Source organism: Echiichthys vipera (genome assembly GCF_963691815.1).
Source record: "Echiichthys vipera genome assembly, chromosome: 4".
NCBI classification, from domain to species: domain Eukaryota; kingdom Metazoa; phylum Chordata; class Actinopteri; order Perciformes; family Trachinidae; genus Echiichthys; species Echiichthys vipera.
In genome coordinates, this window is record NC_139829.1 from 15,893,755 (window position 1) to 15,919,049 (window position 25,295).

General features: G+C 42.4%; 3 protein-coding genes across 3 annotated transcripts; all 3 read right to left on the bottom strand.

The window, feature by feature from the left end:
* Window positions 1-7,600: 7,600 nt before the first annotated feature.
* Window positions 7,601-9,200, bottom strand: gadd45ga (growth arrest and DNA-damage-inducible, gamma a). Its single transcript, XM_083913201.1, has 4 exons — window positions 9,077-9,200; window positions 8,865-8,966; window positions 8,548-8,758; window positions 7,601-8,384 (listed from the first exon to the last, which is right to left on the bottom strand). The coding sequence occupies exons 1-4, from the start codon at window positions 9,127-9,129 to the stop codon at window positions 8,271-8,273; spliced, it is 480 nt and encodes a 159-aa protein (XP_083769327.1). The 5' UTR covers window positions 9,130-9,200; the 3' UTR covers window positions 7,601-8,270.
* Window positions 9,201-11,673: 2,473 nt separating this feature from the next.
* creb3l3l (cAMP responsive element binding protein 3-like 3 like) lies at window positions 11,674-18,006 on the bottom strand. Its single transcript, XM_083912506.1, has 10 exons — window positions 17,891-18,006; window positions 16,071-16,211; window positions 15,570-15,963; window positions 15,231-15,331; window positions 14,960-15,052; window positions 14,519-14,625; window positions 14,153-14,221; window positions 13,951-14,035; window positions 13,748-13,841; window positions 11,674-13,236 (listed from the first exon to the last, which is right to left on the bottom strand). Exons 2-10 carry the CDS (start codon window positions 16,209-16,211, stop codon window positions 12,830-12,832), a joined length of 1,491 nt encoding a protein of 496 aa, XP_083768632.1. The 5' UTR covers window positions 17,891-18,006; the 3' UTR covers window positions 11,674-12,829.
* A 1,573-nt stretch (window positions 18,007-19,579) lies between these two features.
* Window positions 19,580-23,777, bottom strand: nim1ka (NIM1 serine/threonine protein kinase a; the record flags this gene model as incomplete). Its single annotated transcript, XM_083911872.1, has 5 exons — window positions 19,580-20,338; window positions 21,245-21,391; window positions 21,534-21,655; window positions 23,171-23,283; window positions 23,467-23,777. 5 exons carry the CDS (start codon window positions 23,775-23,777, stop codon window positions 19,580-19,582), a joined length of 1,452 nt encoding a protein of 483 aa, XP_083767998.1.
* Window positions 23,778-25,295: the final 1,518 nt, after the last annotated feature.

A 25,295-nucleotide genomic window follows, 5' to 3' on the forward strand; every position in this document is an offset into this window, starting at 1 on the left:
CAGTTCACCCTAGCAGATGAAATAAAACCAAAGTCTTTTACAGTGTTAGTTAAAAAGTCAATATCTGTTTGTGATTTAACTAAAACAACGAGATCATCCGCGTACACAGACAATTTAAAAGACACAGGACACTGGGGGAAACACACACCTGTCAGTTTAGCTCTGAGTTTGTGGAGCAGAGGCTCGATGGCGATCGAATATAACATCCCAGAGAGAGAGCAGCCCTGCCTCACCCCTCTCTGGATCTCAAACGGTGCGCCCAGTCCGCCGTTAATTTTCAGAACACTTGCAATGTCACTATAGAGAACCCGGACCATGGCTATGAAACCAGGGTTGAACCCAAAAGCAGCCAGAGTCTGCCACAGGTACTGGTGTTCAACCCGGTCAAAAGCCTTTTCCTGGTCTATTGAAATCAGACCAGTCTCTATACCCAATGAACTGGAGAGCTCCAAAACGTCTCGAATTAAAGTGACGTTGTCACTGATAAGCCTGCCGGGCACACAGTAGGTCTGGTCAGGGTGGATGATGGACGCCATCACCTCCCTCAGTCTAAGGGCCAGAGCTTTGGACAGGATCTTATAATCCGTGCACAGCAATGAGACCGGCCTCCAGTTTTTAAGCTCCTGCAGGTCTCCCTTTTTTGGCAGCAGGGTTATTGCGGCCCTCCTGCAGCTCAGGGGCAGTCTGCCGGTCTTTAGACTTTCGTTTAGGACCTCTAGCAGATCTGGTCCTAGGGTGGACCAGAAGGACTTGTAAAAATCTGCAGGAAGGCCGTCCATGCCTGGAGCTCTGCCGCTCTGCAGGCTCATGGTGGCAGTGTGGAGCTCTTGCAGCGTCACCTCTGCTGCCAACTCCCTGTTGTCAGCCTCGCTGACCTGAGGGAGACCGCTGAGGAAGCTGCTGCACACATTTGGATTATTTGTCCACTCACTCTTAAAGAGGTCTCTGTAGAAACCGGCAGCATACTTCCTAATCTCAGATGAGTCTGAGACTTGGGAGCAGCTACCTGTGCGTAAAGAGTGAATGGTCTTCCTTTGTCCATTTTTCCGCTCCAGCCCAAAGAAGAAGCGAGATGGGGCGTCCATCTGTGTGATGTTCATGAACCTAGACCTGACCAGAGCCCCCTGTGCTGAGACTCCCAGCAGGTTGGCTATGGCCGACTTCTTTGACTTGAGGGAGTCTAAAAGCCCTCGGTTTGCTGTGGAGTCTGCTAAGGTCTGCAGCTCCACCACCTGCGACTCCAGATCTTTCATGGACCGGGTTAAGTCTGTAGTGACACCACAAGTGAACTGCTGGCAGAGTTGCTTTATCTGGGTCTTACCAAAGTCCCACCACTGTTGTATGTTAGTGAAGGCAGGCCTGCTCTCTCTGTGGGACTCCCAAAAAAACTTAAAAGCAGTTCTAAAAGCCTGGTCATCTAAAAGGGCCGTGTTAAAATGCCAATAGGCGCTCTTAAAACGGATGTTTTTGATAAAAACATGACAGGAGACTAAAAAATGATCACTAAAACCCACAGGCTGAATAAAACACCTCTTAAAAATATTTAAATGGTGTTTAAAACAATAAAAGCGGTCCAGTCTGGCCAGAGATAAAACCCCCTCCCTACTGTGGCTCCAGGTGAACTGTCTGTGCTGACTGTTAAAAGCCCTCCACACATCACTCAGCTCATGGTTCTCCATAAGTTGTTTGAGTGTGCGAGATGAAGGAGGGTGTGGCTCAGGATGGTTCCTGTCCAGGGTTGGATTTACTGTGCAATTAAAATCCCCCCCTAAAAACATAAAACCATCATCCTCACAATTTTTAACACAGTCACTTAAAATGTTTAAAAACGCTACCCTGTCCACTGCGTTAGTGGGAGTGTAGACATTTAAAAACACAAGTTTTACATTTTCAAAGACAGATTTTACTTTCAATAAAACACCTGGAACGACTTCATCAACAGTAAAAGAAAAAGGTAAAAAGCTCTGAGCAAATAAAATCCCCACTCCTCCACTCAGACTGGACCTGTGACTTAAAACCACCTCCCCTTTAAAAACCCTCTTCCAGTCACTTTCATTGTCTACAGTGCTGTGAGTTTCCTGAACAAACATGACATCAATTCTTTTAGTCTCCATCAGTTTAAAAAGGGTGGCTCTTTTAAAATCAGACCTGGCACCGTTCAGGTTTAAGGTGCTGATGTTAAAATCACACATGGATAAAAAAAGAACAACAGTAAAAAGAGCAGTCAGTAAAAGATAAAAACATCTAACAATCATCTTCATTATTGACGATTTGAGCTCTCACCTTCAGTATTAACTTTTTTAATCTAAATATTTCTTGTTCGGTTAAAATTTCCTCTCCATAGCTCTTCCTGGTGAGCGGCTTGGCTGAACTAATAAAAAGGTGCAGGTCGGGAAAGAACTCACCTACATTAGTCAGCCTGGCTCCTTTCGTTTGCTCCAGGAAGGCTTTAATTTTCTCTGGAGAGTAGTGAGACTGCGGGTCCAGCTGAGTCAGGAGGAGATCACTCTCTGACTCAGTGGACCTCTGGGAACTCGTTTTCTTTACTTTACTGTTTATTTTTCCACTTTCAATGTTCTTTCTTTTCTGAGATATTTTGAGGAGATCGTCTTCTGACAGATCCTCCTCCATCATTTCTTGGTACATATCATTGTTCTCAGTCATACTATTGTTTGTGGATTCATTGGTCGCAACCACGGGGACCGGCGCCGCGGGAGGATTCTCCGCGACGGACGGCCCCACCGGAGCAGAAAAAACCGGCCTTGCGACAACAACGGGGGTGCCCCACACGGTAACCGGGGCAGGGGTGATATCCGCGGGTGGGTCCCCACCCGGAGCCGCAGCCGCAGCAGCAACGGGCGGATCCCCACCCGGAGCCGCAGCCGCAGCAGCAACGGGCGGATCCCCACCCGGAGCCGCAGCCGCAGCAACGGGCGGATCTCCGCCCGGAGCCGCAGCCGCAGCAACGGGCGGTCCTCCGCCCGGAGCCGCAGCCGCAGCAACGGGCGGTCCTCCGCCCGGAGCCGCAGCCGCAGCAACGGGCGGATCTCCACCCGGAGCCGCAGCCGCAGCAACGGGCGGATCTCCACCCGGAGCCGCAGCCGCAGCAACGGGCGGATCTCCACCCTGAGCCGCAGCAGCAGCAACGGCCGGACCCCCACCCGGAGCCGCAGCAGCAGCACCGGGCGGACCGCCCGCCGGAGCCGCAGCAGCAGCACCGGGCGGACCTCCCCCCGCAGCAGCCCGCTGCGCTCCGCAGTCCTTCGGGCAGGACCGGACCAAGTGCCCCTCGCCCCCACAACCGAAACATTTCATCGTCTCTGATGAAACAAAGACGACATAATTAAAACCATCAATTTTAAAAGAAAAAGACAGGTTCAGATCGGTGTTTCTTTCTTTTAAAACCATATAAACCTGTCTCCTGTGACAAACAACATGTTTTAATTTCAGGGATTTACATCCCAGCGACACCATTCTAATGGGTGAGACTATCTGTCCGTATTTTGACAGTTCTCTCCCCAGCAATTCATTTTTGATGAACGGGGGAGCGTTTGAAATCATGATTTTTGTGGCCGGGTTGACGAGAGGGGAGACGGGAGTGAAGGTGTCTCTGATAACCACTCCCCTCTCCACCACCTCGCCAACCTTAGCCGTGCTATCTAAAAACATGACGATGGCCCCGTTCATGCGTGAGGCAGACCTAACACTGTCGTACCCCACCACCTCACCTACAGCTAGTCCAGCTTCCTCCACTGAACACTGCACTGCGGGGAAAAGCTTAATCGCATGCCTGCGAGTAAGCTTTTCAAAGTCGGCAGCCAGAGCCTCAGCGGCCGGCATTATGCCGCAGGCAGCACGCTGCCCCTCCAAACAATTACACACACACGTTCACACACAAACACAAAAACAACCCTTACACCCAAAAATGACAAACAAATAACTCATAAACACACTCACACCGACGAAAAAGGAAATGTTTTTTTACAAACTTACGAAATTTGAAAACAAAAACCAAACGCTCTCAGCTCCACCATTCACTCGCACCCAGCACACTCACTCCCAGCATGCACTCCGAGAGAGAGAGAGAGAGAGAGAGAGAGAGAGAGAGAGCTGGGTGGGGATGCTGCCTGCCAGCTCATCGTGTAATCTCATCGTGCCGTGGTTACTGTAAGTGAGATGGAGAAGGGAATGGGAAGAAGGGAACACAGTTCCCCATGAAAGCAATGGCTCTGGGAAGGGTGGAGTATCACTCTACCAAAGTACCTCTGAAGCGTTTAGCATTTACAGTTAAACCACAAGTCTGGGAATCATATCCCAATATGGAAACACATACTGTAACATTTCTCCAGGGTTAAAGTAGTCAAACAGTTATGTATTATTATAAATTCATTGTTAAATGCAATCGCGCAACATAGTGGGCTGCTGTCTTGTTCAAGGACACTTGACACCTCACGACTGGACACAATTTGCAGCTTAAAACAAATATCTAAAATATTAACATATTAACACTGCATTTTCTTTCCTCCCTGTGTGTTCTGCATGCATGTACGATACAAGATGATTTAAGTGTTTTTGAATTTTCACTTGTAAATGTTGTAAACGTTAGTGTGGAAGGAAAGAAAATACAGTTTCAGATTCAGTCGGCGTAGCGTAAAAGGGCTGCAGAATTTGCCTCAGTAGACCAGATAATGGATGAAAACGTTCCTAGGTTAAAAACAGTTGTAGTTGGTGACTGCAAGGTTCATTTTGGGACATTTTTACTTAAATCTCTAACTAATTCTGCCCTGAAAAACAGCTTATAACTTGTTAAAGGAATATTTCAGCATGTCGGGGAATGAGCCTATTCTCTTTCTTTATAGATTTTACCCTTGACCAAAACCAGGTTATCTGTTTTTCTCTGTTCACAGACTTTATGCTAAGCTAAGCTAAGCTAACGAGCTACAAGCTTCAGCTTCATATTGATAGATATGAGTTTGGTAACCATCCTTTCATCTAACTCTCGACGCATATTTCCCAAACTGACAAATATTTCCTTTACGAACTCAAGTTATCAATTGAATAGGCTAATCATCTAAGGAAATGTATCTGTAGTAGTAGATCCATCAGGGATACACTGATTATTTTGTCTTTGGTTATAGCCCAGAAGAGTGGAAATCTCATTATCAGTACTTCTTATAGGCAGAAAAAGAAAACAGTCTGGATAGCACTCAGGAGTACACTGCTGCTTGTTGTTTACCATCTCTCTGTGCCACAGTTGAACACAAATGTTTCTAAGTCAGAGCACGCATATGTCTGGTCTTGCTCCCTCCCTTTCAGTCTATCGTAGCTCTAGATCTCTGGCTCAGACGTCGTGCAGACAGCCGGACTGCTTCGACAGTCTGGACTGTTGCTCCAGGATCTGGCACCTGAGCCAACACAGGGAGAATATGTTTAACTCCATATAAATAGCAGCAGCAGCAGTTGTAAGGAACCGATTACAGTAGCCTGTACAGTTTTTTTGTTTTGTTTTGTTTTCTGCTGGCCCACATATACCTGTCACCCCAAGGAACATGACTAAAAAATAGGCATGTTGTTTTGTTTGTTGTTTTGTCTTGCAGAGAGCTTGCAGCAGTTAGCAGATAATGCAAACCTGAGTGATACAGACATGGAGAAATTAAGTGTTAGAAAGCACAAAGATGAATTTGATCTATCACTAAGACCATCAATGCTTTTATCCAAAGTAGGTCAAGGATTTAGTCAACAACACACATCAGCCTTAGTTTTAAATACCATGCCCTGAGCAAATGATACTTTGTTTGCCCAGAAAACATAATAAATCAACAATCAACATTTAAATACTTGAGAAAATGGGTCTTATCTGGGGCACAAAATAGTACATTCTTAAAAAATATATATTTTTTTTAAATCAGGTCAAGATTAGACAGAATTGCCACTGCTTTTGTTGCTGGTAGCTCTTTTTTCATGGCCCAAAAGGCTGCCTGAGCAACACTGACCTGCACAGACAAAAAGCCTGGGATATTTTGGGTGCATTTGGAAATGTGCTTGATTAAAAAATATAACTTTCTCTTTTCAGCGTTTTGCTGTTTATAGCAGGAATATGCTGTCTTGCATTCTACCCTGAGGGTTTGCCAGTACTTGAATAGGTAATTTTCACATGTATTATATTACAACTTTCACTCAGACCCAGACTTGATGTTTGATCAGTCTAGTGTGCAGCAGAAAACCACAGACAAATAGTCATCTCAAGCGAGAGTATCTCACAAGAATGTTAATCCCAAACCAGTTATAGTTTTAACAGCACCTGAAAGTAAGGAAATGAAAGTTCAGTTTTTACTTGAATCTCCCATATGCCTACCAGTGCAGATATTAATGCACATGGAAAGCCCCTTTATTGCTTCTCTACAACTCTGTTTTTGTGTTATTCTGTCTGAGTAAAGCTTCCTCTGTTCTTAGAAAACTGAGCAATTACCTGAGATCAGCCTTAGCAGAGGACTGCCTCCTTTCCTTGTGTGTGTGTGTGTGTGTGTGTGTGTGTGTGTGTGTGTGTGTGTGTGTGTGTGTGTGTGTGTGTGTGTGTGTGTGTGTGTGTGTGTGTGTGTGTGTGTGTGTGTGTGTGTGTTTGTGAGCATGTGGTTGTGCGTGCACATACATGTGTCTGATTCTTGTATGCACCTGTGTGTTCATGCATGCACACATGCTGGGTATGACCAGCGGTTGGCTGCGACCAGCGAGGGGCTGCCAAGAAAAAGCGAGATGAGTTCCTCTGAAGTCTGCTATCTCTTTGATGTGGGCCGTCCTTTACTGTCAGCTTCAGCTCAGAGCCGACCACAACCCTCACACACTTCCCCTTACCTGCCACTGATGATCTCCCTGACCCTCATTCTGCTAAAGCTCAGTTCCATTTCTGGTCCATATTGTGTGATGCGTGCATGTGTCTACAGCAATAAAAAAAAGGGCTACTTTCCCCATGTGTGCTGCCTTTTCTGCATCAAAAAAACGAAACGAATATGCAAGGCTGCATTTCCCAACAGCGCATCTCTGATATGTTAAATTTAAGTTTCAGCAGTCTACAGCAGAGGAAGTGGGTTATTAACACTATACAGTCTCCAATTTCCACTTGGATGCACAAAACTAACACTATCCACTGATGTACAGACCTCTGGTCTCAGCTGCCTGCGCACAGAAAACAAAAGAAAGCTCTCCCCTGCAGACCCCCAACCCTCGGCCGCGACTCTGGCTTCAGGGATTGTGCAAGCTGTCGTATAAGGCAGCTGGTGTATGAGCCGTATAAGGTCAGCCTGGAAAGTGCATGTCACAAGCATCCTTGTGTTGTAACTACTCTCCTCTCTCTATTTAATCTTTCTCTCTCCCAGTCACCTGACTTTCTGTCTGCCACCCACATTTTGCTCTTTATGTCTTCTCTTTTACTGGGCTGTCTAACTGATGTCGTGCAACACTTCCTGATACCTCTATATCTGTGCAATCTTCTGTAACTTCCCACACTGCTGCATCTTAGCTAACCTAAGATTTGGTGACAATGGTCTCTAAAGACAAATAACATTTCTGACAAGATAGTATGAGTTTGAGTTCAAGTGTTTATTCACAAAACATTAAAAAATGGGTACAATTCAAACAATTTTGCATATTTGTCTGCATATTTTAAAGTAAAAATAATAGTCCGTGAGAAAGTGTCACATGTTCAGACACAGCTCAAATCAGAATTTTTTGCGAGCAGAAACTGCTTATTCCAAGAACTTCCTGATAGCTGTGCTGGAAAAGAAAAGTAAAGTCCATTTAGACATTTTCAGACACCCTCTTCCAGACGAGCATCTTCCTGATGAGATTCAGCCCGGCCTCTGCACTTTCATAAGTCCATTTCTTGCAAAGTCTCTGTGACCTCTTCTGCTCAGTTCCCCACTGCCTTTTATCGAGGACAGCAACTGTTGCCACTTATAGTCTATTCATGCACTATGCAGTACATTCCAAATCCTTCTCAGTGTCCATCAGGCTTTCTGTCCACTCCACATCCACCTGACCCAGTCCACACATGACCTCTGAACTTGAACCCTTCCTCAGGGTTATCCAGAACCAACGTGCTGAACCAGAATGCACTGGAAGGTTGTGCTCTCGCAGGGGGTTACAACCACAGCCTCTTAATCCAGACATGTGAGGCAAAAGGCTGTACACCCCCCAACTGAGGCTCAGCTCCTTGACTTTCTTTTCATCATCTTCATCATCATCATGTGAAGCATTGTTAGTGGAATGTCACTTCAGCGCTCTGGGAGCGTGATGGTGGGAACCCAGTCGTACACACTGCGGCTCTCCTCACAGAACAGTCCCAGCTTGTCAAGAGCGGGGTCTTTCCACGGGTTAGCACTGGGGCTCTGTAATAAAAAAGAATAAGATGTTTAGTGTCAGAACACTTGAGACAGACACAGGCTACGCAGTCAATTGGCAGCGTGTGCAGAATATTCAGACAGAGGAGTGATGCATGCATGAATCACTGGCTGCCAGCTCCTGACTGAGTGGGTGCACCCGGGAACGTACCGTGACAAGAATGCAGTGCGCGTCCTTGGGCTCGCCGGTCTCGTCTGCGCTCACGAGGTCGGCCAGGCGCTCGATGTCATTGACGCGCACCACGTTAATGTCGTTGTCGAAGCAGAAAGCCTGGATGAGGGTGAAGTGGATCTGGAGAGCAATGTCACACTCGTACTCCTCATCGGTGGCGAGGACGCAGAATGCCACGCTGTCTGGGTCACTGTGGGGAAAAACCGGTGGTCAGAAAACATTCTTTCATACGTATTCTTTAAAACACTAAGAAGGAAAAGGCATATATAGTTAAACGTTTCACAAAATATACTTACACATTCATGACTTTCGCAGATTCATATACTCCAACTGTCAGATAGTCCTGCTTCTTAGCAGCGACCAGCAGCTCTTCCAGCGCTGCGCCTGCACTTTGCACCCTTGAAAAGAAAAATACACATCATCAGTTCACCGGGCACATTTCGGTAAACGTATTTAAAGCATTAACCATCAGCTTGAATAAGGTTGTATCCATGTGAAAAATATGTACCTGTCTGCGTTTTCCATTGTGTTGTCTTGTCCGCGGATCTCTTCCAGAGTCATAGTTATAATCCAAGTGCGATCGGGTTGTTTTTGCAGTGAACAGAAAAGGTTGCGTGGTTCTCTGTGTCGTCTCTGGCGTTATTCTGAGCTCGGAACAGGCTGTGGGTGGATTTATAGCAGATCAGCGTAGTTTCTCGGCAAGGGGCGGTCTTTTCCGCTCATGCTTCCTACCATTGGCTCAGAACAGCCGGGGAGAGGAAAGCAAAAGTCCCCGGGTTGTTACGTCGAGCTTGTTGACAACCCCACGTGGGGGCACGATTACAACCTTTCAAGAAATGCCCCCCACCCACCACCGATTCCTACTTGCCTCGTCAACATCTAGCATCACCACAATGAACAAAAACCTAAAGTCTTGTTTACAGCGGACAGTGTGAGGGCGTACTCACACTGCAGGTAGAGTCACTGCAGGTAGTAGCTGACACAATGAGCTTGAACCACACTGTGGATACAACTGGCCACACAAAGGGCTAAATAATAGTTTATGGCATGTTATCACCTAGCTGTATAATGCATACATGTGAGTCAATGTGAGATCACAGGGAGAATACACATAATAATGAATTAACATCCCAATGTATTTATTCAATATTATTGTTTGCATAACGATGACGATGCATTATATGATCACAGGTGGATAGTTTATTCACCATGTTACCACTTAATTACAGATTACCAGGAACCCCGCATTATGTTTGTTTCCGTCGTTATAAAACCTATGTCAGACAGTCATTCAGGTGGCAATGTAATTTAATATGCAAAAGAGTCAAAGGAAAGTTGTGGGGAAAGCAGCAGTGGAATCGACGATGGAATTGAATCCATCCCATAATCTCTGAAACAATCTTTTAAGGACTGGACTTCCCCAGCGTGGGGATTCACTGCCGTGTTATATATAGCCCTTCTAAACTTCCCCTGATGCCTGCAGTCCTGCTTTGCTCTCAATAAACAGCTTGTTGATGGAGCACCTGCATGCGCATGCATCCTATCAACCGGTTACTCAACGTATCCTTCTGTCTGCCCATGAGTTACAGATCTGTCCCGCAAATCTGTCCTGACACGAATAGGGCGAGATGTCTGGCGACGTGTGACCAAAACAGCTTGTTACCGGCACACGCCGCTTTTTTTGTGTTCGTCCTTTTTGAAAGGAAGCTTTAATTGCCGGTCTGACTTGACGCGTGTCGTTTCTGGAGAAAAGGCGACTTTTGTGTCACAACAATACGCACGTCCCCCACCTGCCCCCAGTCCTTTCAGTAGGCTGGGCTGGGGGGATGTGAGGTTGCATGTGTGCGTACGTCTTGCGTGCGCCTGTACACCGCACTCCATTCAGTGCCTCGCGACAGATGCCCAACAGATGCGCGTGTGGGCCCCTCCCGAAAAGCGCCACGTGCCGCGGCCAGTAGTGTTTTCAGCAGTTTTTATCGTGTTTACATTCAACATCATTCGCTTTTCAAAAGATGCCGAAGTCTGTGCATGTTCACACACCAGGTGATGGTCTTGTTTTAACTGGAAAATGATGGCTAGCATATAAACACTAATTAATAGCACTTATGAGTAATTCACAGACATTAATTACACACAATGGGGGTATAACCTTTGACTGCCACAAAGTTGGTTAATTACAGGAAGATGGCATTGCGTTGAAGGTTGTCGTTTTCTTTACAACTTTCTTGTAAAATGATGTGTCAAACAATAAACCACTCTGACATTTATTCGAATGCAAGATGACTAGGCCACGCGATAAGTGGATGACCTAAATCTAATCTGCACCATCTATTGAGCTGCCAACTCGTCCTGCATAGAGCAGAGCGCAGTGTTACACCGCCACCTGCTGGTCATTTAGATTGACCTTTCCCTTACTGCACAGCTAGTCTCAACATGTCGAATAAGATCATGACTCACGAGTCCAACCTCACACTTGTGAGTCATCAACAACCACCAGTCCGTATTTGTTGTTATTCCCCTGCAGCTGAGGTTACTTCTAAACCCAGGCAAGTATTGTTTGCCAGTCATGGGGCATGTGAATTCTATACAGACACATTTACATTTAATTTTCATTAAAACAAACAAAAAAGCCAATCATTGTGCTATGGTAGTCAGATAAAATTTTTGTGGGATTTTACAGTTTTGAATGCAGTAGCAGTTCAGCTAAGAACATCAGGGAAATCCCAGACTGCCTGTGAAAATCCCAATGAAGGATAAATCAGAAACACTCACCCCACATGATCTTGAGTAAGGCACCTAACTCCTAGATATTATAAAAGTTGAAAGCTGTGGGAAACTGTTCCAGACTTTGTCTATGAAAATGTCACTCAAATGGCACAGTAGGTGCAGGATAAAGATTACAGAAACTGAGAAGAGCATTTTGAACCTCCAGAACACAGTTAAAATGTTATCCACTTTACTGTCTAGCCGATTGTCTCTTTTGTAATATTTGATTTCAATGTAGGTCTTGTATAGTCAACAGCTTACTCAAATTGAAACATTAAGTAAAGTACATGACATACAGGTATTCTACTATAGCTTAGTCAATAAAACCGAAAATTCAGATTTATTCTGATATAAAAAGTTTATTATAGACGTCCAGACATGTCTTATACATAAAGGGATCAAATGTACAGAAGACCTACAATCATTTAAGTGTATTTACATTTCATTCTTGGACTATATCAAATGTCAGTGCATTTGCTTAACATTTAAAATCTCATTGACTGTTATTATAACATAAAGCATTTCCAATACAATTTTCATCCCCTGTATTACTGACAGTAACATAAGAAATACACCAAATAAATGCCTCACTGACAAAACAGGTCATTACATTTTTGAGCATATTTAACTGCAACACAGTTAACTGAGCTAATATATCAAACCCCTTCTTCTGTGCACACAGGTGCTAAGGTATTTCAGACATGTTTAGAAAGGTAAGAACCGTACCATTAAGTTGAAAAAAAGAAGACTGTAGGGGTACACTGGGGTTGGCTAACAGATTCAAGGGTTCATTGTTCTATATTTTGCATTATTTCTTGCTTTACTGTACAACATAAAAACAAAGCATTCCAAAATGAAAAAGGAGCATGGATACCCTTGTTACAAGGGAAATACTAACAAACTTTACAAGTCCTCTAAATGGCCAAATGTCCTGCAATGGCTTAAGCATTACGGTGGTCAAACAACCACTTTGATCAAGCTTTATGAGAATTAAGCAGCCTATATTCTACTATGCAATGGATGTGTCTGGCTAGTTTGCAGTACACTTACTCATTTTCACAATAATTTACCAAGGGAGTCATTCATGAGCAGCACATTGAGATCTGCAGGAGGTGATCAGACAGACTTAAGTCAAGCAAAGCTGCCCCCAGGATTTGATGATAAATAATAATGCCATCAAATACTACTTCTGTCTTCTTAATCTGCCATATCATTCTAAAGTTTCCAGTAGTGGTGGAAACAAATTTTGATCACCTGCACCGATTTGTGCAATAAAATTATGTTCCATGTGGAACAAGGTCATCAGAACAAAGTGCAAAAAAAGTAACAGTAGTACATCAGAAGGATGTTAGAGGGGAAAGTAGGGACAGATAGACCCACCTATATCTTGATAATTACTTGTATGTTCCCTTCATCCTTTAATAAGTTCCCTCTGTTACCTAAAACATTAAGAATATGGCTCCCTCTATTGGTTATATTGATCAACATCGCCCTACTACATCTCATCTGAGCGATGCTGCTGTAGTATGACAGACGGGGGGTTCCGGTCTATCCAGTTATCCTTGGATGCTGTGACCTCATACGCCACAGCAGATGCATCAATAGATCCTTCCTGTAAAGCCCCTACTCCGCCAGCGGGTCCGGGCTTCATCTCTGAAGCCTGGGCGGGGCTGGGGAAGTCTGCAGAGGAGTTGCTGTTGACTCCTGTTTCTGAGTCGGGCTTCTCCACTCTCTGGTAGTCCGGGGTATGATTTTTCTGACCACCGGCGAATATGGCTTTAACATTCTCCACCTCTGCTTGGGGTACTAAGAGAAGCTCCTCTTCTTCAGGCTCAGGGTAGGCATCGGGTACCATGGCATCTGTGCTTTCTGGTGGCAGTGAGCGCAAGGTCCGGGAGATGACTGCAATAATGAAGGAAACTTGGTTATCAACAAAGAAACGCATGATATCTCAGCATTTTCCCCCAAAGATTGGTTCTGTTGGACAAATATAAACATAGTATTTGCACTCGGACGCGGTACTAAACAAGCAGGCCAAGATCACCATTAACAAAGGGTGTTGATGGGTCATGGGTTGGCAAAAAAAAAGAGAAATCTGACCAATAAGAGAACAGTTTGCTCTTTCATGCCATTTGTTCACGACTTTGCGCCACCAATTTGGATTGCTGTTGACTGTTGCCGTATGAACACAAACAAATCAAGAGACAAATACAACTATTGCATCGGAATAAAGCAAACACTCTACAGGTGAGAGAACTCCCTCAGTTACACAATGATTTATGAATCAACACTATACTGTCAAGCAGTCATGGAAGATATTGACTTGAAAATCTTGATGAAGAATCAAACTGATTATTGGGTATCAAAAAACGTGGCAAAGAAAGGTAGAAATATGACAAAAGAGGAAACTTACTGGAGGTGGGTGTGTAGAGTTCCTTCTGTTCTCTGTTTCCACCAAATGGATTGACTGACGGGAAGATGATGAGACAGAAAGAGAGCAAGAACACCTGAAGGGCAAACCCCAAAGACAGAGTGTGAAAAAAAAGTTGCAGCAGGACAACAAACTTGACACTTCATAGCAATAAGGAGGAGAGAAAAATAAGTCAACATGTTTACCATAACACAAGTGCTGGTTGTGCTGGCCTTCATAGTTGACATCTTCACCATTGTCTGTAGCTTCCGCAGTTGCTCTATCAAGGAGCTGTAAGAACCAAGAAGAGACATTTACTGTAAGGGCAGTCAACAGATTCAAAAACACTTTCTAGATACATGCTATTATTACATATTGATGCAGAATCAATATCTCAAAAGTTCTTACATGTTCTGTTTATGAAGCATTTGGACTTTCTTCTGTAGTTCCAGGTTGTGTGCAGTACAGATTGCAACCCTGTGATAGACATTGATTCAGTAATAAGTATGTTTATCAAAAGATTAGTATAAATATCAACATATATGAATAACTATGTTGTTAGAAAAAAAAAGTCCATTGACTGTAGTGCTGTAGGGATTCATTTATTAGTTGACTAATAGAAAAAAAAATTGATAATGAAATTACTGTTTTAGTCATGAGCAGAAATGCAGAACATAGACTTCTTAGCCTAAGAACACATGTAAAAATGTCTGTATCCATGGTAAAGAATTTAATAGAGATAATGCATTTTTCATTTTGGCCTCTTCATCTCACCTGTTTTCCAGTCCATCAACATACACCTTCTTCTTTTTGCGGCTTTCCTGAGCAGATTGCTTGTTGCGAATCTTCCTCCTGACCCTCTTCAAGGTCCTTTCCTCTGCCTGTTACACAGAGAGGAGGCTTTCACCACAATGTTGGCATGACAGTTGACAACGCGTTTAACAGCCTTGTGCGGCTGTGCCGCAGACTGACCAAACAGAAAGTATGTTTTCAATTAAGAAAGAAAACATACTGCAAAACAGCAATCAAACCGATATATAAGACAAAAACATTCAAATATGGCCAATAAAAAAAGATAACACGGTTCAGGATTATTGTACAATAATTATTAAATACACGTCTAAGCAGCATTTTGTGTGATTATTTTACAAACATTTACAATATTGGGCAGAACTTCTTATCCAGTGAACTAATATAAATACATGCATTAATTACCTTCGTGAGAGGCATGTGTGTGGGAATAGTTACTCCCTCCTTCCCCAAAAGCCGCTTCTCCTCCTCAGTGAGTACAATCTCTTTAAACTGGAACTAAAGTGAGAAGAGACAAAGATTTTAAACAACAGTGTCAGAGTTGCGGCCTGCAACATGCAAAGAATCAGTTCGCCAGTCATGTCATAAACATAAATGAGGCATACCAAATTGAAAGTTAGTGTGCTCAGTTTGACCAAAAAAACTATAGAAATTAGTAAAAGTGGAAAAAACTGACCTGGTCTGTTTGAGTTGAATCATGTGTGGACTCCTCTATGGCCAAAGTGCAGGGCAGCTCGTCTGTGATGTCCTCCTCCATTTCCTCACTCACTAAGTCATCTGACGAGAGAAATACATTTGAAATAAACATCATCTGCCATACTGATCTGTTAACCAAGAAAGTGCCTCCATTTGTTGACTGTTTGCATCAGCCTCCCACAAAATGTGCACTAAATCCTCTGGTTATATGGGGGATTTATCAAGGAGTTGAGTGGCTAAGTTACAAAATATAAATAAACCTAAGCCTATAGAACTCACAAATGACTTCAGAATCAGAGTGTTCTTGGACTACACATACCCAGATCAATGAAAACATCTGTATCTGGCTTCTCTGCCCTCACACTCTGCAGGGCATCCATATCCCTGCCTCCGCTCTGCAGCAGAGAGTAGCTGTGATCCGCCTGGACTGTTAAGACTTCCAGGCTCTCTGTCTGCAGCTCTTCAGGGGCCAGGGCAGGGTCTGAGTGCGCCGGGCTGGGCTGGGAGTAGCTTGGACTGGGCACAACTTCACTATCGCTGCCCTGGGGACTTGGGCATCCCAGTGGGTTGTTGTTTCCAACCCCAGTGCTGCTGTCATCAGAAATGCCACTGTCACTGCCCAAAGGAGAATGAGAGGGACAGATATCCCCCACGTTGTACTCTCCCTCTAACAAGCTGGAAAGAAAGTCTTCAGTATCCATTCCTGTCAGCATCTGGTAGAAAAAAAAAATCGGTTAGCTTTTACACTAAGATTACATGGATTTTGCAAATATACAGTAGTAGCATAAAGAGGAAAAATAGGGGTAAATAGAAGTCTTACATCTTGCTCAGACAGCCAAGATTCAATGAGCTCACTTTCATCAGCAAAGAGGGGCTCAGTAGATCCATCCTCTCCATTGTGGAACAGCAGCCCCAACAGGTCTGCTCCATCCATGTCGGGAAGGTCCTCGGCAACTGACATCTGCAGCAACACAGCAGCATAGGCCACAGCATTTGCATTAAATGTAATATTTATGTTACATTTTCATATAACATATTGGTTTGTTGTATTGCTGAGCAGACTAAATTCTATTTTTAAACCGTTAAACTGTACTATACAGTATATTACATTATTCTATACTATATTATGACTCTATTGTACCTTATACTATGTCTCATTCCCTTCAATATATCATAATATATTATGTTAATTAGTCACATTGACTCTCGCACTTTATATTATATTATATTAACTCAAACAAACTAATCATATTATATATGAGTAGACCTGCTGACTCTGCTGCTATTAATCACAGCACTGTCACTTTTTCAGCACCATTCACTTTACCACTTTAACATGTCATTTTGCCTTTTATTTACTGTTGTATAGTTTGTATAGTTTCCTTGTGTATTCTATTCTATTTAGCTAATGTACCTGCTTTTATTTATGTCTGTTTTTCTGTGCTCATCTGTATCTGTTCTTTCTACCGTACTGCTGCAATGACCACATTCCCCCGCTGAATGTCAAGAATCAATAGGTGTATCTTATCTTAGTGTGACGATAATACAAGTGTCATGTCGGGGTGGACATTGTCTGCAATGTTGGGTTTTGCCATTTTGTGCTGTAATGTGTTATTATTACGTAATGTATGTCAGAATATTTAAAAATATCCATGTTTTTTATTATTATGATGATTTATTATTGACACTTTTTCTCTCATTGTCACTTTACAGAAATATATTTGGGTTCAGGACTGTTGACTCGTATCATTGGTTTTTATCAAAGATCCTTCCACACACACCTCCGCCACGACTAAATGTTGTATAAAAGTTCCCAAAAGTCTCACCACAAAATCATTATATAATCATTTCGCTCAACATCACTCTCTGCTACAGAATTTGTGATGATATTAAAGTGACATTTGTATGACAGGAATACAGAAAGGTATGGTAAATAAGGTTGGAAGCTTTGTGGAGCATCTCTCTAAGTTGCCATATAAAGGCTAATTACATGTGGACGCCTTAATGACTGTAAAGAGTTATGTGTTGTTGTTTTTGTTTTTTTGCAGTCACAATATTCAGAATGGGATCTAAATTATGACACTAAGTTTAAAAACACGTATACGAAAGTGCCATGTTGAAGACTTCCTATTGCATCACTGCCACGCTAACAACATGACCTCATCTTATATTGAACCCCGCCCCCTACACGCCTTTGTCACGAGATCTGAATACAATATCAAGTGTCAAAACAAATAGGGTGTATTAGCCTTTAATAATCCCAAGAAATTACTATTTCATTATTCTGCATTGTTTGTGCAAAGGTGTGCAAAGGAAACACGTGAATGCAGTCCGGATGCGGGGTGTCTTTTTTGTCTTGTCAAATAAGAAGCATAGTCTTGCAGCATAGCAATTTAAATGACCCAGTTGACGTATGCTTTTGCGCAATATGAATCCTGAGGTTTTGATTTTGACGAGCAGAAGAAGCGACTGCACTTGCAATGGCAGGAAGAAAGAAATGGCATAGGCCAACATCGACGAGCCAGCTAATGTGAGGGTTATCTTTATCCTGCCATGGTCTTTGTCATAAAGAGGGTGTGGTCCCTCGTGACGTTAAACATGAAACAAAAACACGGTTAATGTGGATATTAATGTTCTTACCGTTTGATGACAGGAGACCAAATACCATTAGAGTGAGTGCGTCGGGGTGTCTTTCGGTTCGTCCACTGTCTACGACGACCCAGTCTATCGTCACAGCGCTTCCTCCTGAAACTACCTTCCAACAAGGCAAAAATTGCGTCATCACGTTAAAGCGGATGTGAGTACGTGTTCAGCTTAGGTGGTTCTGGGAAGTGTAGTGCAGTACCAATTTACTCCCTTAGTTTAACAGACCTAAGTAAGTTTATGTTTTAGTTATTCTTCATTCTTTGTTTATGTTTTATTTTCTCTTAATTATTATTTCAACATTTAAAAATACTTTTTTGGCATTGTGTATAACTCTGGAAGATACACGGAAATAGATGTTTATATTGAATCTTTTCAATGCATGTGTTTTTAAAAATAGCGCAGTGCAATGATGCTTTCTCCGTGGCTCAGGAAAATATAGCAAATTAACATACAAGATCAAGATGACCCTTGATACCATTTTGCTGCATTTACAGCAAGACGGTATAAAGCAATGACCTTCTATTCGCAAATCCAGTGCATGCACCTTTAGACCTTAAAAACTATAATATATAAATATTATAAAAAATATACACAAGTGAAGTATCTTCGGTGCTGCTATAGCTTGGACTTAACGCTGTAATATGTTATATGATAATCTTTTGATGCAAAACACAACAAAAAGGCTAGACACTGTGCTCACAAAATACCAGTGAATGCACATTTAGTGTTGAAATGATAAAACATTATACAAAAACACAAAAGTATAATAAGCTTTAAAAAAAATAATAAAAAAAGACTGATGCATTTACATTTTTATTAATTAAATTTTTCAACACATGAACATGGCATCAAAAAATTTAAAAGAAACTAATTTGAATCACAATAAAATTGGTTGGTATGATGGTTTTTATAACTTAATGATATTAATGGGGGGGGGGGGGTCAGGCCACAGGAAAAATAGAGTGAGGTCATTCAGGTTAATCAGTCTAACAGTAGGAACATCTTATAGAGATACATCATGTAAGAAGGTAAGATGTGAAATCTCAATTCAAGTCATCAGACATTAAAGAGCATAATGAAACCAGTCTGGCTGTTTTCATAAAATAGAAAACTAAGGCATCGAAGTAAAGTGTGATTAAATATTAAATACACCATATCTCATGTATTGACTGCATGTTTCACAACTTTATCACCTCAGCATAATGTTGGGGATTTCCAAACTTTTTTCCGTAAGATTTATGCTACATTCATTTCTCATGGGGTTTATCGGTGTTCCAGCAGAACTGAGCATAGAATGGGTGGGCTATAAATATCTGGCCTGTGTGACCAAAATAAAAACTTATGTCTGCAATCTAATCACCACCATGTTTAAATAAATTATATTTCATATCATTTCCAAATCTCATGAGTATTACAGCAGGTCCCTGTCCCTGTCCCTGTCAAAAAGGGAGGCAATAATGATTCATAGTCAGCTACATTCTCACAGAGACTAAAATTACTTACTAGAAGAAAGATACTAAAGTAAGAAATCCCAGATTTTAGGAGCTTAGTGGGATTATACATACCATGATTTCAATTTAAACTGCTGGATTGAAAAGCATTTATTTTCTAATGAAATCCATGCAATCATTCCAGACTATAGTAGGTCTAACTGATAGTCTGTTAGCGAAGCAGAGCATCATGTCACAGAATCACACAGAGTTTAGATGTGTGCCTTAAACTACGGTACACTTTTAGCCGTTCCTTTTTACTTTTTGTAGTTGGACCAGCTACATGTGTGACAGCAGGCACGTTCTCAACAGCTCGTTTCTTGTGAGAACGGTGTAGCAGGATCCTATAGACCCCTGTGATGGAGCTCCTGCAGTCCTTTCCCTGGTTGTTGAGGATATGTTCTAAGGTGATTCCTAGCGTCTCAAGTGTTGCTTTTACCTCCAGATCTTCCTCCCCAAGCTCTGACGGATCACTTTCTGCTAGGTGGGATGGGTCTAGTTTAAATGGCTCCATGGCATGTGGGAAGTCCACAGGAAGCAGCCACTCACAGCTCATCATCTGCTCTACTGTACAACGCTCAGATGGTATGGGTTGAAGAATTCCTCTGATCAGCTTCTGGCATGCCTCCGGCACCCAGGAGGGCAGGATGTATGTCCCCTCCAGGATGCATCGCTTCAGTTTGGCCACAGTGTCTGCCCTGAATGGCATGGTGCATGTCACCATAAAGAACAGCATCACCCCCAGGGCCCAGATGTCTACAAAGATGCCAACATAGTGCTCATCGCGAAAGAGTTCAGGCGCTGCATAAGGCGGAGAACCACAGAATGTGTTAAGAGTCTCACTGCGGCGGCTCAGCGTGCTAAAGCCAAAGTCCCCCACCTTGACACAAGAGTTGCTGGTGTAGAAGACATTTTCTGCCTTCAGGTCACGATGAATGATATTGTTTTCATGCTGTGGGAGAACAAGGAGAAACGGTAAGTGCAATGTGGAAATTTAAAGCTTCCGGTGCACATAGAGTGACTATTGACTTTTTTGCGAAAGAAGCAGAAGACTTCTGTCCACCAGTTAAACTTTTGAAATGAAGAAACTTGCATTGACCTAGATTTTTCAATGAGGGAGTAGATTTAATCTTAAGCATTCTTAACCCGGTGATCAATCTTTTTTGTGGAAAAAAAACCAAATCAGACACAAATGTGTTAAAACACATGTCTGGTGGGGGTTAGAGGCAAGTCGACGAAATATTGCATCGCCTAATAACATTGTGTTAAAATCTTATATGGTTAAGATTCAGATTGAGATTTAGTTTTTTGTTATTTTACTTTAACATAGACGTGACCAGTGTTGCATCATCACCAAGACCATCCCCCCCTTTGGGGGATAGAAAACAGAAGAAGCTTTAGATGTCTGTGCAATTTGATGTGTGTTTGGATCATAGTTTTGAAGTTTTTATGCATTTATTGTTAAACAGACTTTTGTTTCATTGACAATAACATTGTCTTGTGACCTTAACTGAACCTAAATACAGTACCTTGCTACAATAGATGAAGGTTGACTGCCTTTATGTCCCTTAAGTCTTTCCCCGTCCAAGAGGACGACTGTACTGCAGCAGGCGATGACACAATGCTGGTACAGTCTATGCTGAATACTCAGTTTTGAGATTTTGAGTTCAGATCATTGGATGCAGCTCTTATCATAGATCTGGAGGACCATTAATTAAAACAATAAAAATATATTTTTCCACACCTTCAAAGTGATTCATGACCCCTCCGTCCTGCGTCACCCTGTCCGAGTTTGATTCGCATTCATCACCCTCTCGCTCAACATTATTCTTTACATATAAACTTAAACTGTACTGACCATGTGTTTAACAGCAGAGAGGATCTGAGCGAAGACGGTCTTGCTATTAGTGTCAGAAAGTTTCCCCTCTGTAGTAATCTTTGTGTAGAGCTCTCCTCCCCCTGCGTACTCCATCACTAGGTGTAACCGTGACAACGTCTCCACCACCTAAAGAAAAAAAAAGGATGACCAGAATGTCAGAGTGCATCAGTTTTAGGTATATCAAATGTCGGGCCAGATGTAGAGATCATTGAGAAAGCCCTTTGGGACCAGATAAAATTCATATACAGTATAAATCAATATATCAAACCTCATAGAGGCGTATGATGTTGGGATGGTGTAGTTTCTCCATGCTAGAGATCTCTCTGGACAGCAGCCTCTGGGTCTTCTGATCCAGCTTGGTTTTGTCGAGGATCTTTATGGCCACTTTGTCTGGTGATTCCAAAGGAGAACATTAAAGTCAATAATCACTAAGGAAATAACTTATCTCTACAGAAGAATCAACAGATAATTTGAAAGCATGCAGGTAAATACTTCAAAGTGGCATTCTGTTTCAACTGCTATTTTTATATCTGATAAAAATACAGATTTTTTTTTAGATCACAATAAAAGTCCTCCCTTTGTGTCAATCATTGTTAAAATAATCCTTCTTTTCTGAGAAATCATGCATTACATGTGTTACATAAATCTTATGTCGATAGATGTGAGCCTGGTTGAACGCAGGAAACACATAATTGCCCCTGAAGTGACCAAGCCTGATGCTCTTCTCTAGATAATTTGCTGGAGGATTAGCAGCCCCTGGAAAACACTTTTCTTGATTATGTACTCTCCGGGGGTCAGTTCTCTTTTGTTCTCTTTTGGAACTTTGCTTTTGTAAACAAAGGAAACTTGCTCTTTTTTTTCTGTCATACTACAGTGACTTCGGATCTGAGCGAGCAGTGTTGAGTCGGGGAGGTGATTAAATAATAAGGACACAGAGTGGTGAGTTAGCTACATTCTCCTGGAGTAAAATTTGACTTACCACCTTTTAAAAATGTGTTGAGAGGTAAATGGAATGCACATTTCTAGACGTATGCAAATTTTCCAACTAATAAAGATTCAAATCATTTACATATATTCAATTCAAACAACTAACATAGTTACTGTATTTTGTTAAATGATTCATAAAGAAAGGTTAAATAGACCCCATGTAACTGAATACAGAAAAGTTCTTAAGGGGCAAAATGGTGTTGAGATATCTTATTGTGCATCTGTATGCATAATTCAGGCATTCAGGTCTTAGGCTCCCTTTCAGCTGTGACATAGCTTTCAATAGGAGAATTCAAAATGCATCACAGCTCTTATTGTTCTTTGAGGACCAAATGATACCACTTTCATCCACACAGACACAAACACACACACACACACACACACACACACACACACACACACACACACACACACACACACACACACACACAGCATGGCAGAGACAGGCATACAGTACATATAACCTCAAAGACAGAGTGAACACAGAGCAACACAATCTTTCCCCATCGTCTCTTTAGTCTTTGATGAGGCATGCAGCAATTTCAGCCGTCGCTAAGGAAACTGGAGATCTCTAATCAATCCATCTGTTCAAGGGCAGCAGACAGTCTGTCTCTTGGTGGCTGAATCAGCCCCCTCGCCATGTACTCATTGCCTTGTTAGTGAACTGGTGCATAAGGACACATAGTGTTTCAGCTTATTGGTGGAAACATCTCATCAGCCAAATTATCCCCTAAATCTAATAAATGCCAGAGCCAGTTGAAGCTTTCCTAAGATTCTTGTCTTTAAAGATGTGTGCTGTGTACATTTTATCACTTTATAGTTAGTGTAACTGACACTCTTCAATAGATGTGTTCCTGTACTTGAGCACAGGTGTTTTAACAGTTGTATTTCATTGAAGTCTTTCACTTTTTTTTTTACCTTTAGTGAGGGCATGAATTCCTAGCTTGACATGGGAGAAATTTCCACAGCCGATCTCTCCTCGAATTTTGTAGAAGCCGATTCTTCTGCCCACTGTTAGCTCACGGACCACTCTGTGACCAGATTACATGAAATGTAACATTAAATATTCTTTATGATATACTACAGTGCAGACACCATAGTAAGAATGTCACCACCTGGTAAGTCAAAATACAAATACAAAAAATTGAGATTTTAATATAAGGCCACAAAAGACCTATAAATAAATGATTACTGATTCGTCTCTCGACTTCTACCTTTCATCCTGGCACATATCCAGGTTCAGCCGTTCCAGTGGAGTGAGACGGCGGATGGTGGCTCCCTCATCGTCTGTGTTGATGTCTGAGCTGTCCTGGTGGCTCCAGCGTGTGTACCTTTGGCTACCACTGACCACAGCTGTGCTTCCAACTGAACCTCCGACAGAGTCTCCATTAGACTCCCTGGTCTCTGCCCCAGAAACTGAGATGCTCCCAGCGGTGCCTGCTGCCCCCGGTCCCCTAGAGGTTGCTGTCCCAGCCCCGGCTTCAGCCCCTTCTGGGCTGCTCTCGAAGGGGCAGACAGCAGTCATCCTGCAAGGGACACCCAGGGTGGTGTGGTCTTAGCTCATAGCTGGGGGTGCTGGAGGACTAGAGGCCCAATAAGAAAAAATAATATTTTTTGTGGCTAATTGCAAAATGATTGATGCTCCTATCGTATGCAGTGCCCATTAAAATATACCCTTCTTAAACTAAAAAAAGCCTAACAATAAATAAAACTGCTTTAAACTGCTTCTATTTAACTGCATGTACTACATTTATTTTAAGACCACTACATTATATGTTCTATTTTTCTTGTCTAATAACTGTCATACTATCACAGATCCAATATTACAGATCCAATGTAAAAGTTGATATAGAGAAAAGTCAAACGGAACAAAAAACGTGACTTACCTTCAGATGTGTGAGCCATTTTGAAGGTAATTTTTTTCATTGTCTGTGCCCAAATTTCATAGCTATTTAGACAACTAAGTCAAAAAACAAATGTTATGAATATATTTCCTGCATTTCAAAGAACAGGACAGCACCTCCAGTCTGTGGACCCAAGTACATGCTGCATCCACAATTTCCCAAATTCGCTGCAGCTGCAAACTGTCCTCTCCACAATGGAAAATCAGTTTCTCATCTGAAGCTTGAGGCAGTTGTAGTCTTGTTTCATTTCAAGAATTCCCATTAGCTGAAACCTTAGTTTTCCTTATGTGTCGCTGTCAAAAAAAAGGCAATGAGGCTGGAGGTCATATCGGCCATGCGTTGTCGGATTCATGCTCCCGGTTGTCTCTTGGTAAAGAGGTCTACTGGGCTCTTTTGAGTCTCCAGGGTATAAATAGGCCACAGGTTGAGGAGGAGGGAAGAGGAGCTGGATGGGGGAGTTGGAGGAAAGAGGTTGAACAGATGATATTGTCAGGGTGCAGCCCGGAGGTGTTTAGTGAGACAACCTGGAATGAAGCAAGAGAGAGATACAAAAATAAATATATGTTAATGTTGGTGCCCATGTCAGCCCTCCCTTTCCTTTTTATTTTGGAATTACTGTGTTTAAATCTGTACCTTTCTCAACACAAGTGCGCCTGTGCAGTATCTGCTTGAGTGTCCATTAATGTGTATTGTAATCCTTTAGTGCTTGAGTCCTGCTCTAAGGGTAATGCAGACTTAGGTTGCCATGAGAACCAAAATAAACAAATCAGAGATCCCATCACTTTCTACCGGCAAGAACATAGATACAATCTGAATAACCTATTCCATTTCTAACAGAGAGTGTGAGGGATGACTGTCACTCCCTTGTGTGTGGGTACTGTACGTGAGTGTAATAGTTTGTAATTAGGTGATAATTGCATGCTGCTCAGAAAAAAGGCTCTAACAATATCCCATGAGAGGGTAATGAGGCGAACCTGAGGTTAAGGTGAACCCTGACTTTGCAGACGTATATATTTTCTATAATGACAATTCAAATCAGCAAAATTAAATATGGTGTACTCATATTTTTTATCACCACAATATTTGGCCAAACTGAGTCCAACTTCAATCTATGACACTGAATTATATGAGTTTAAACC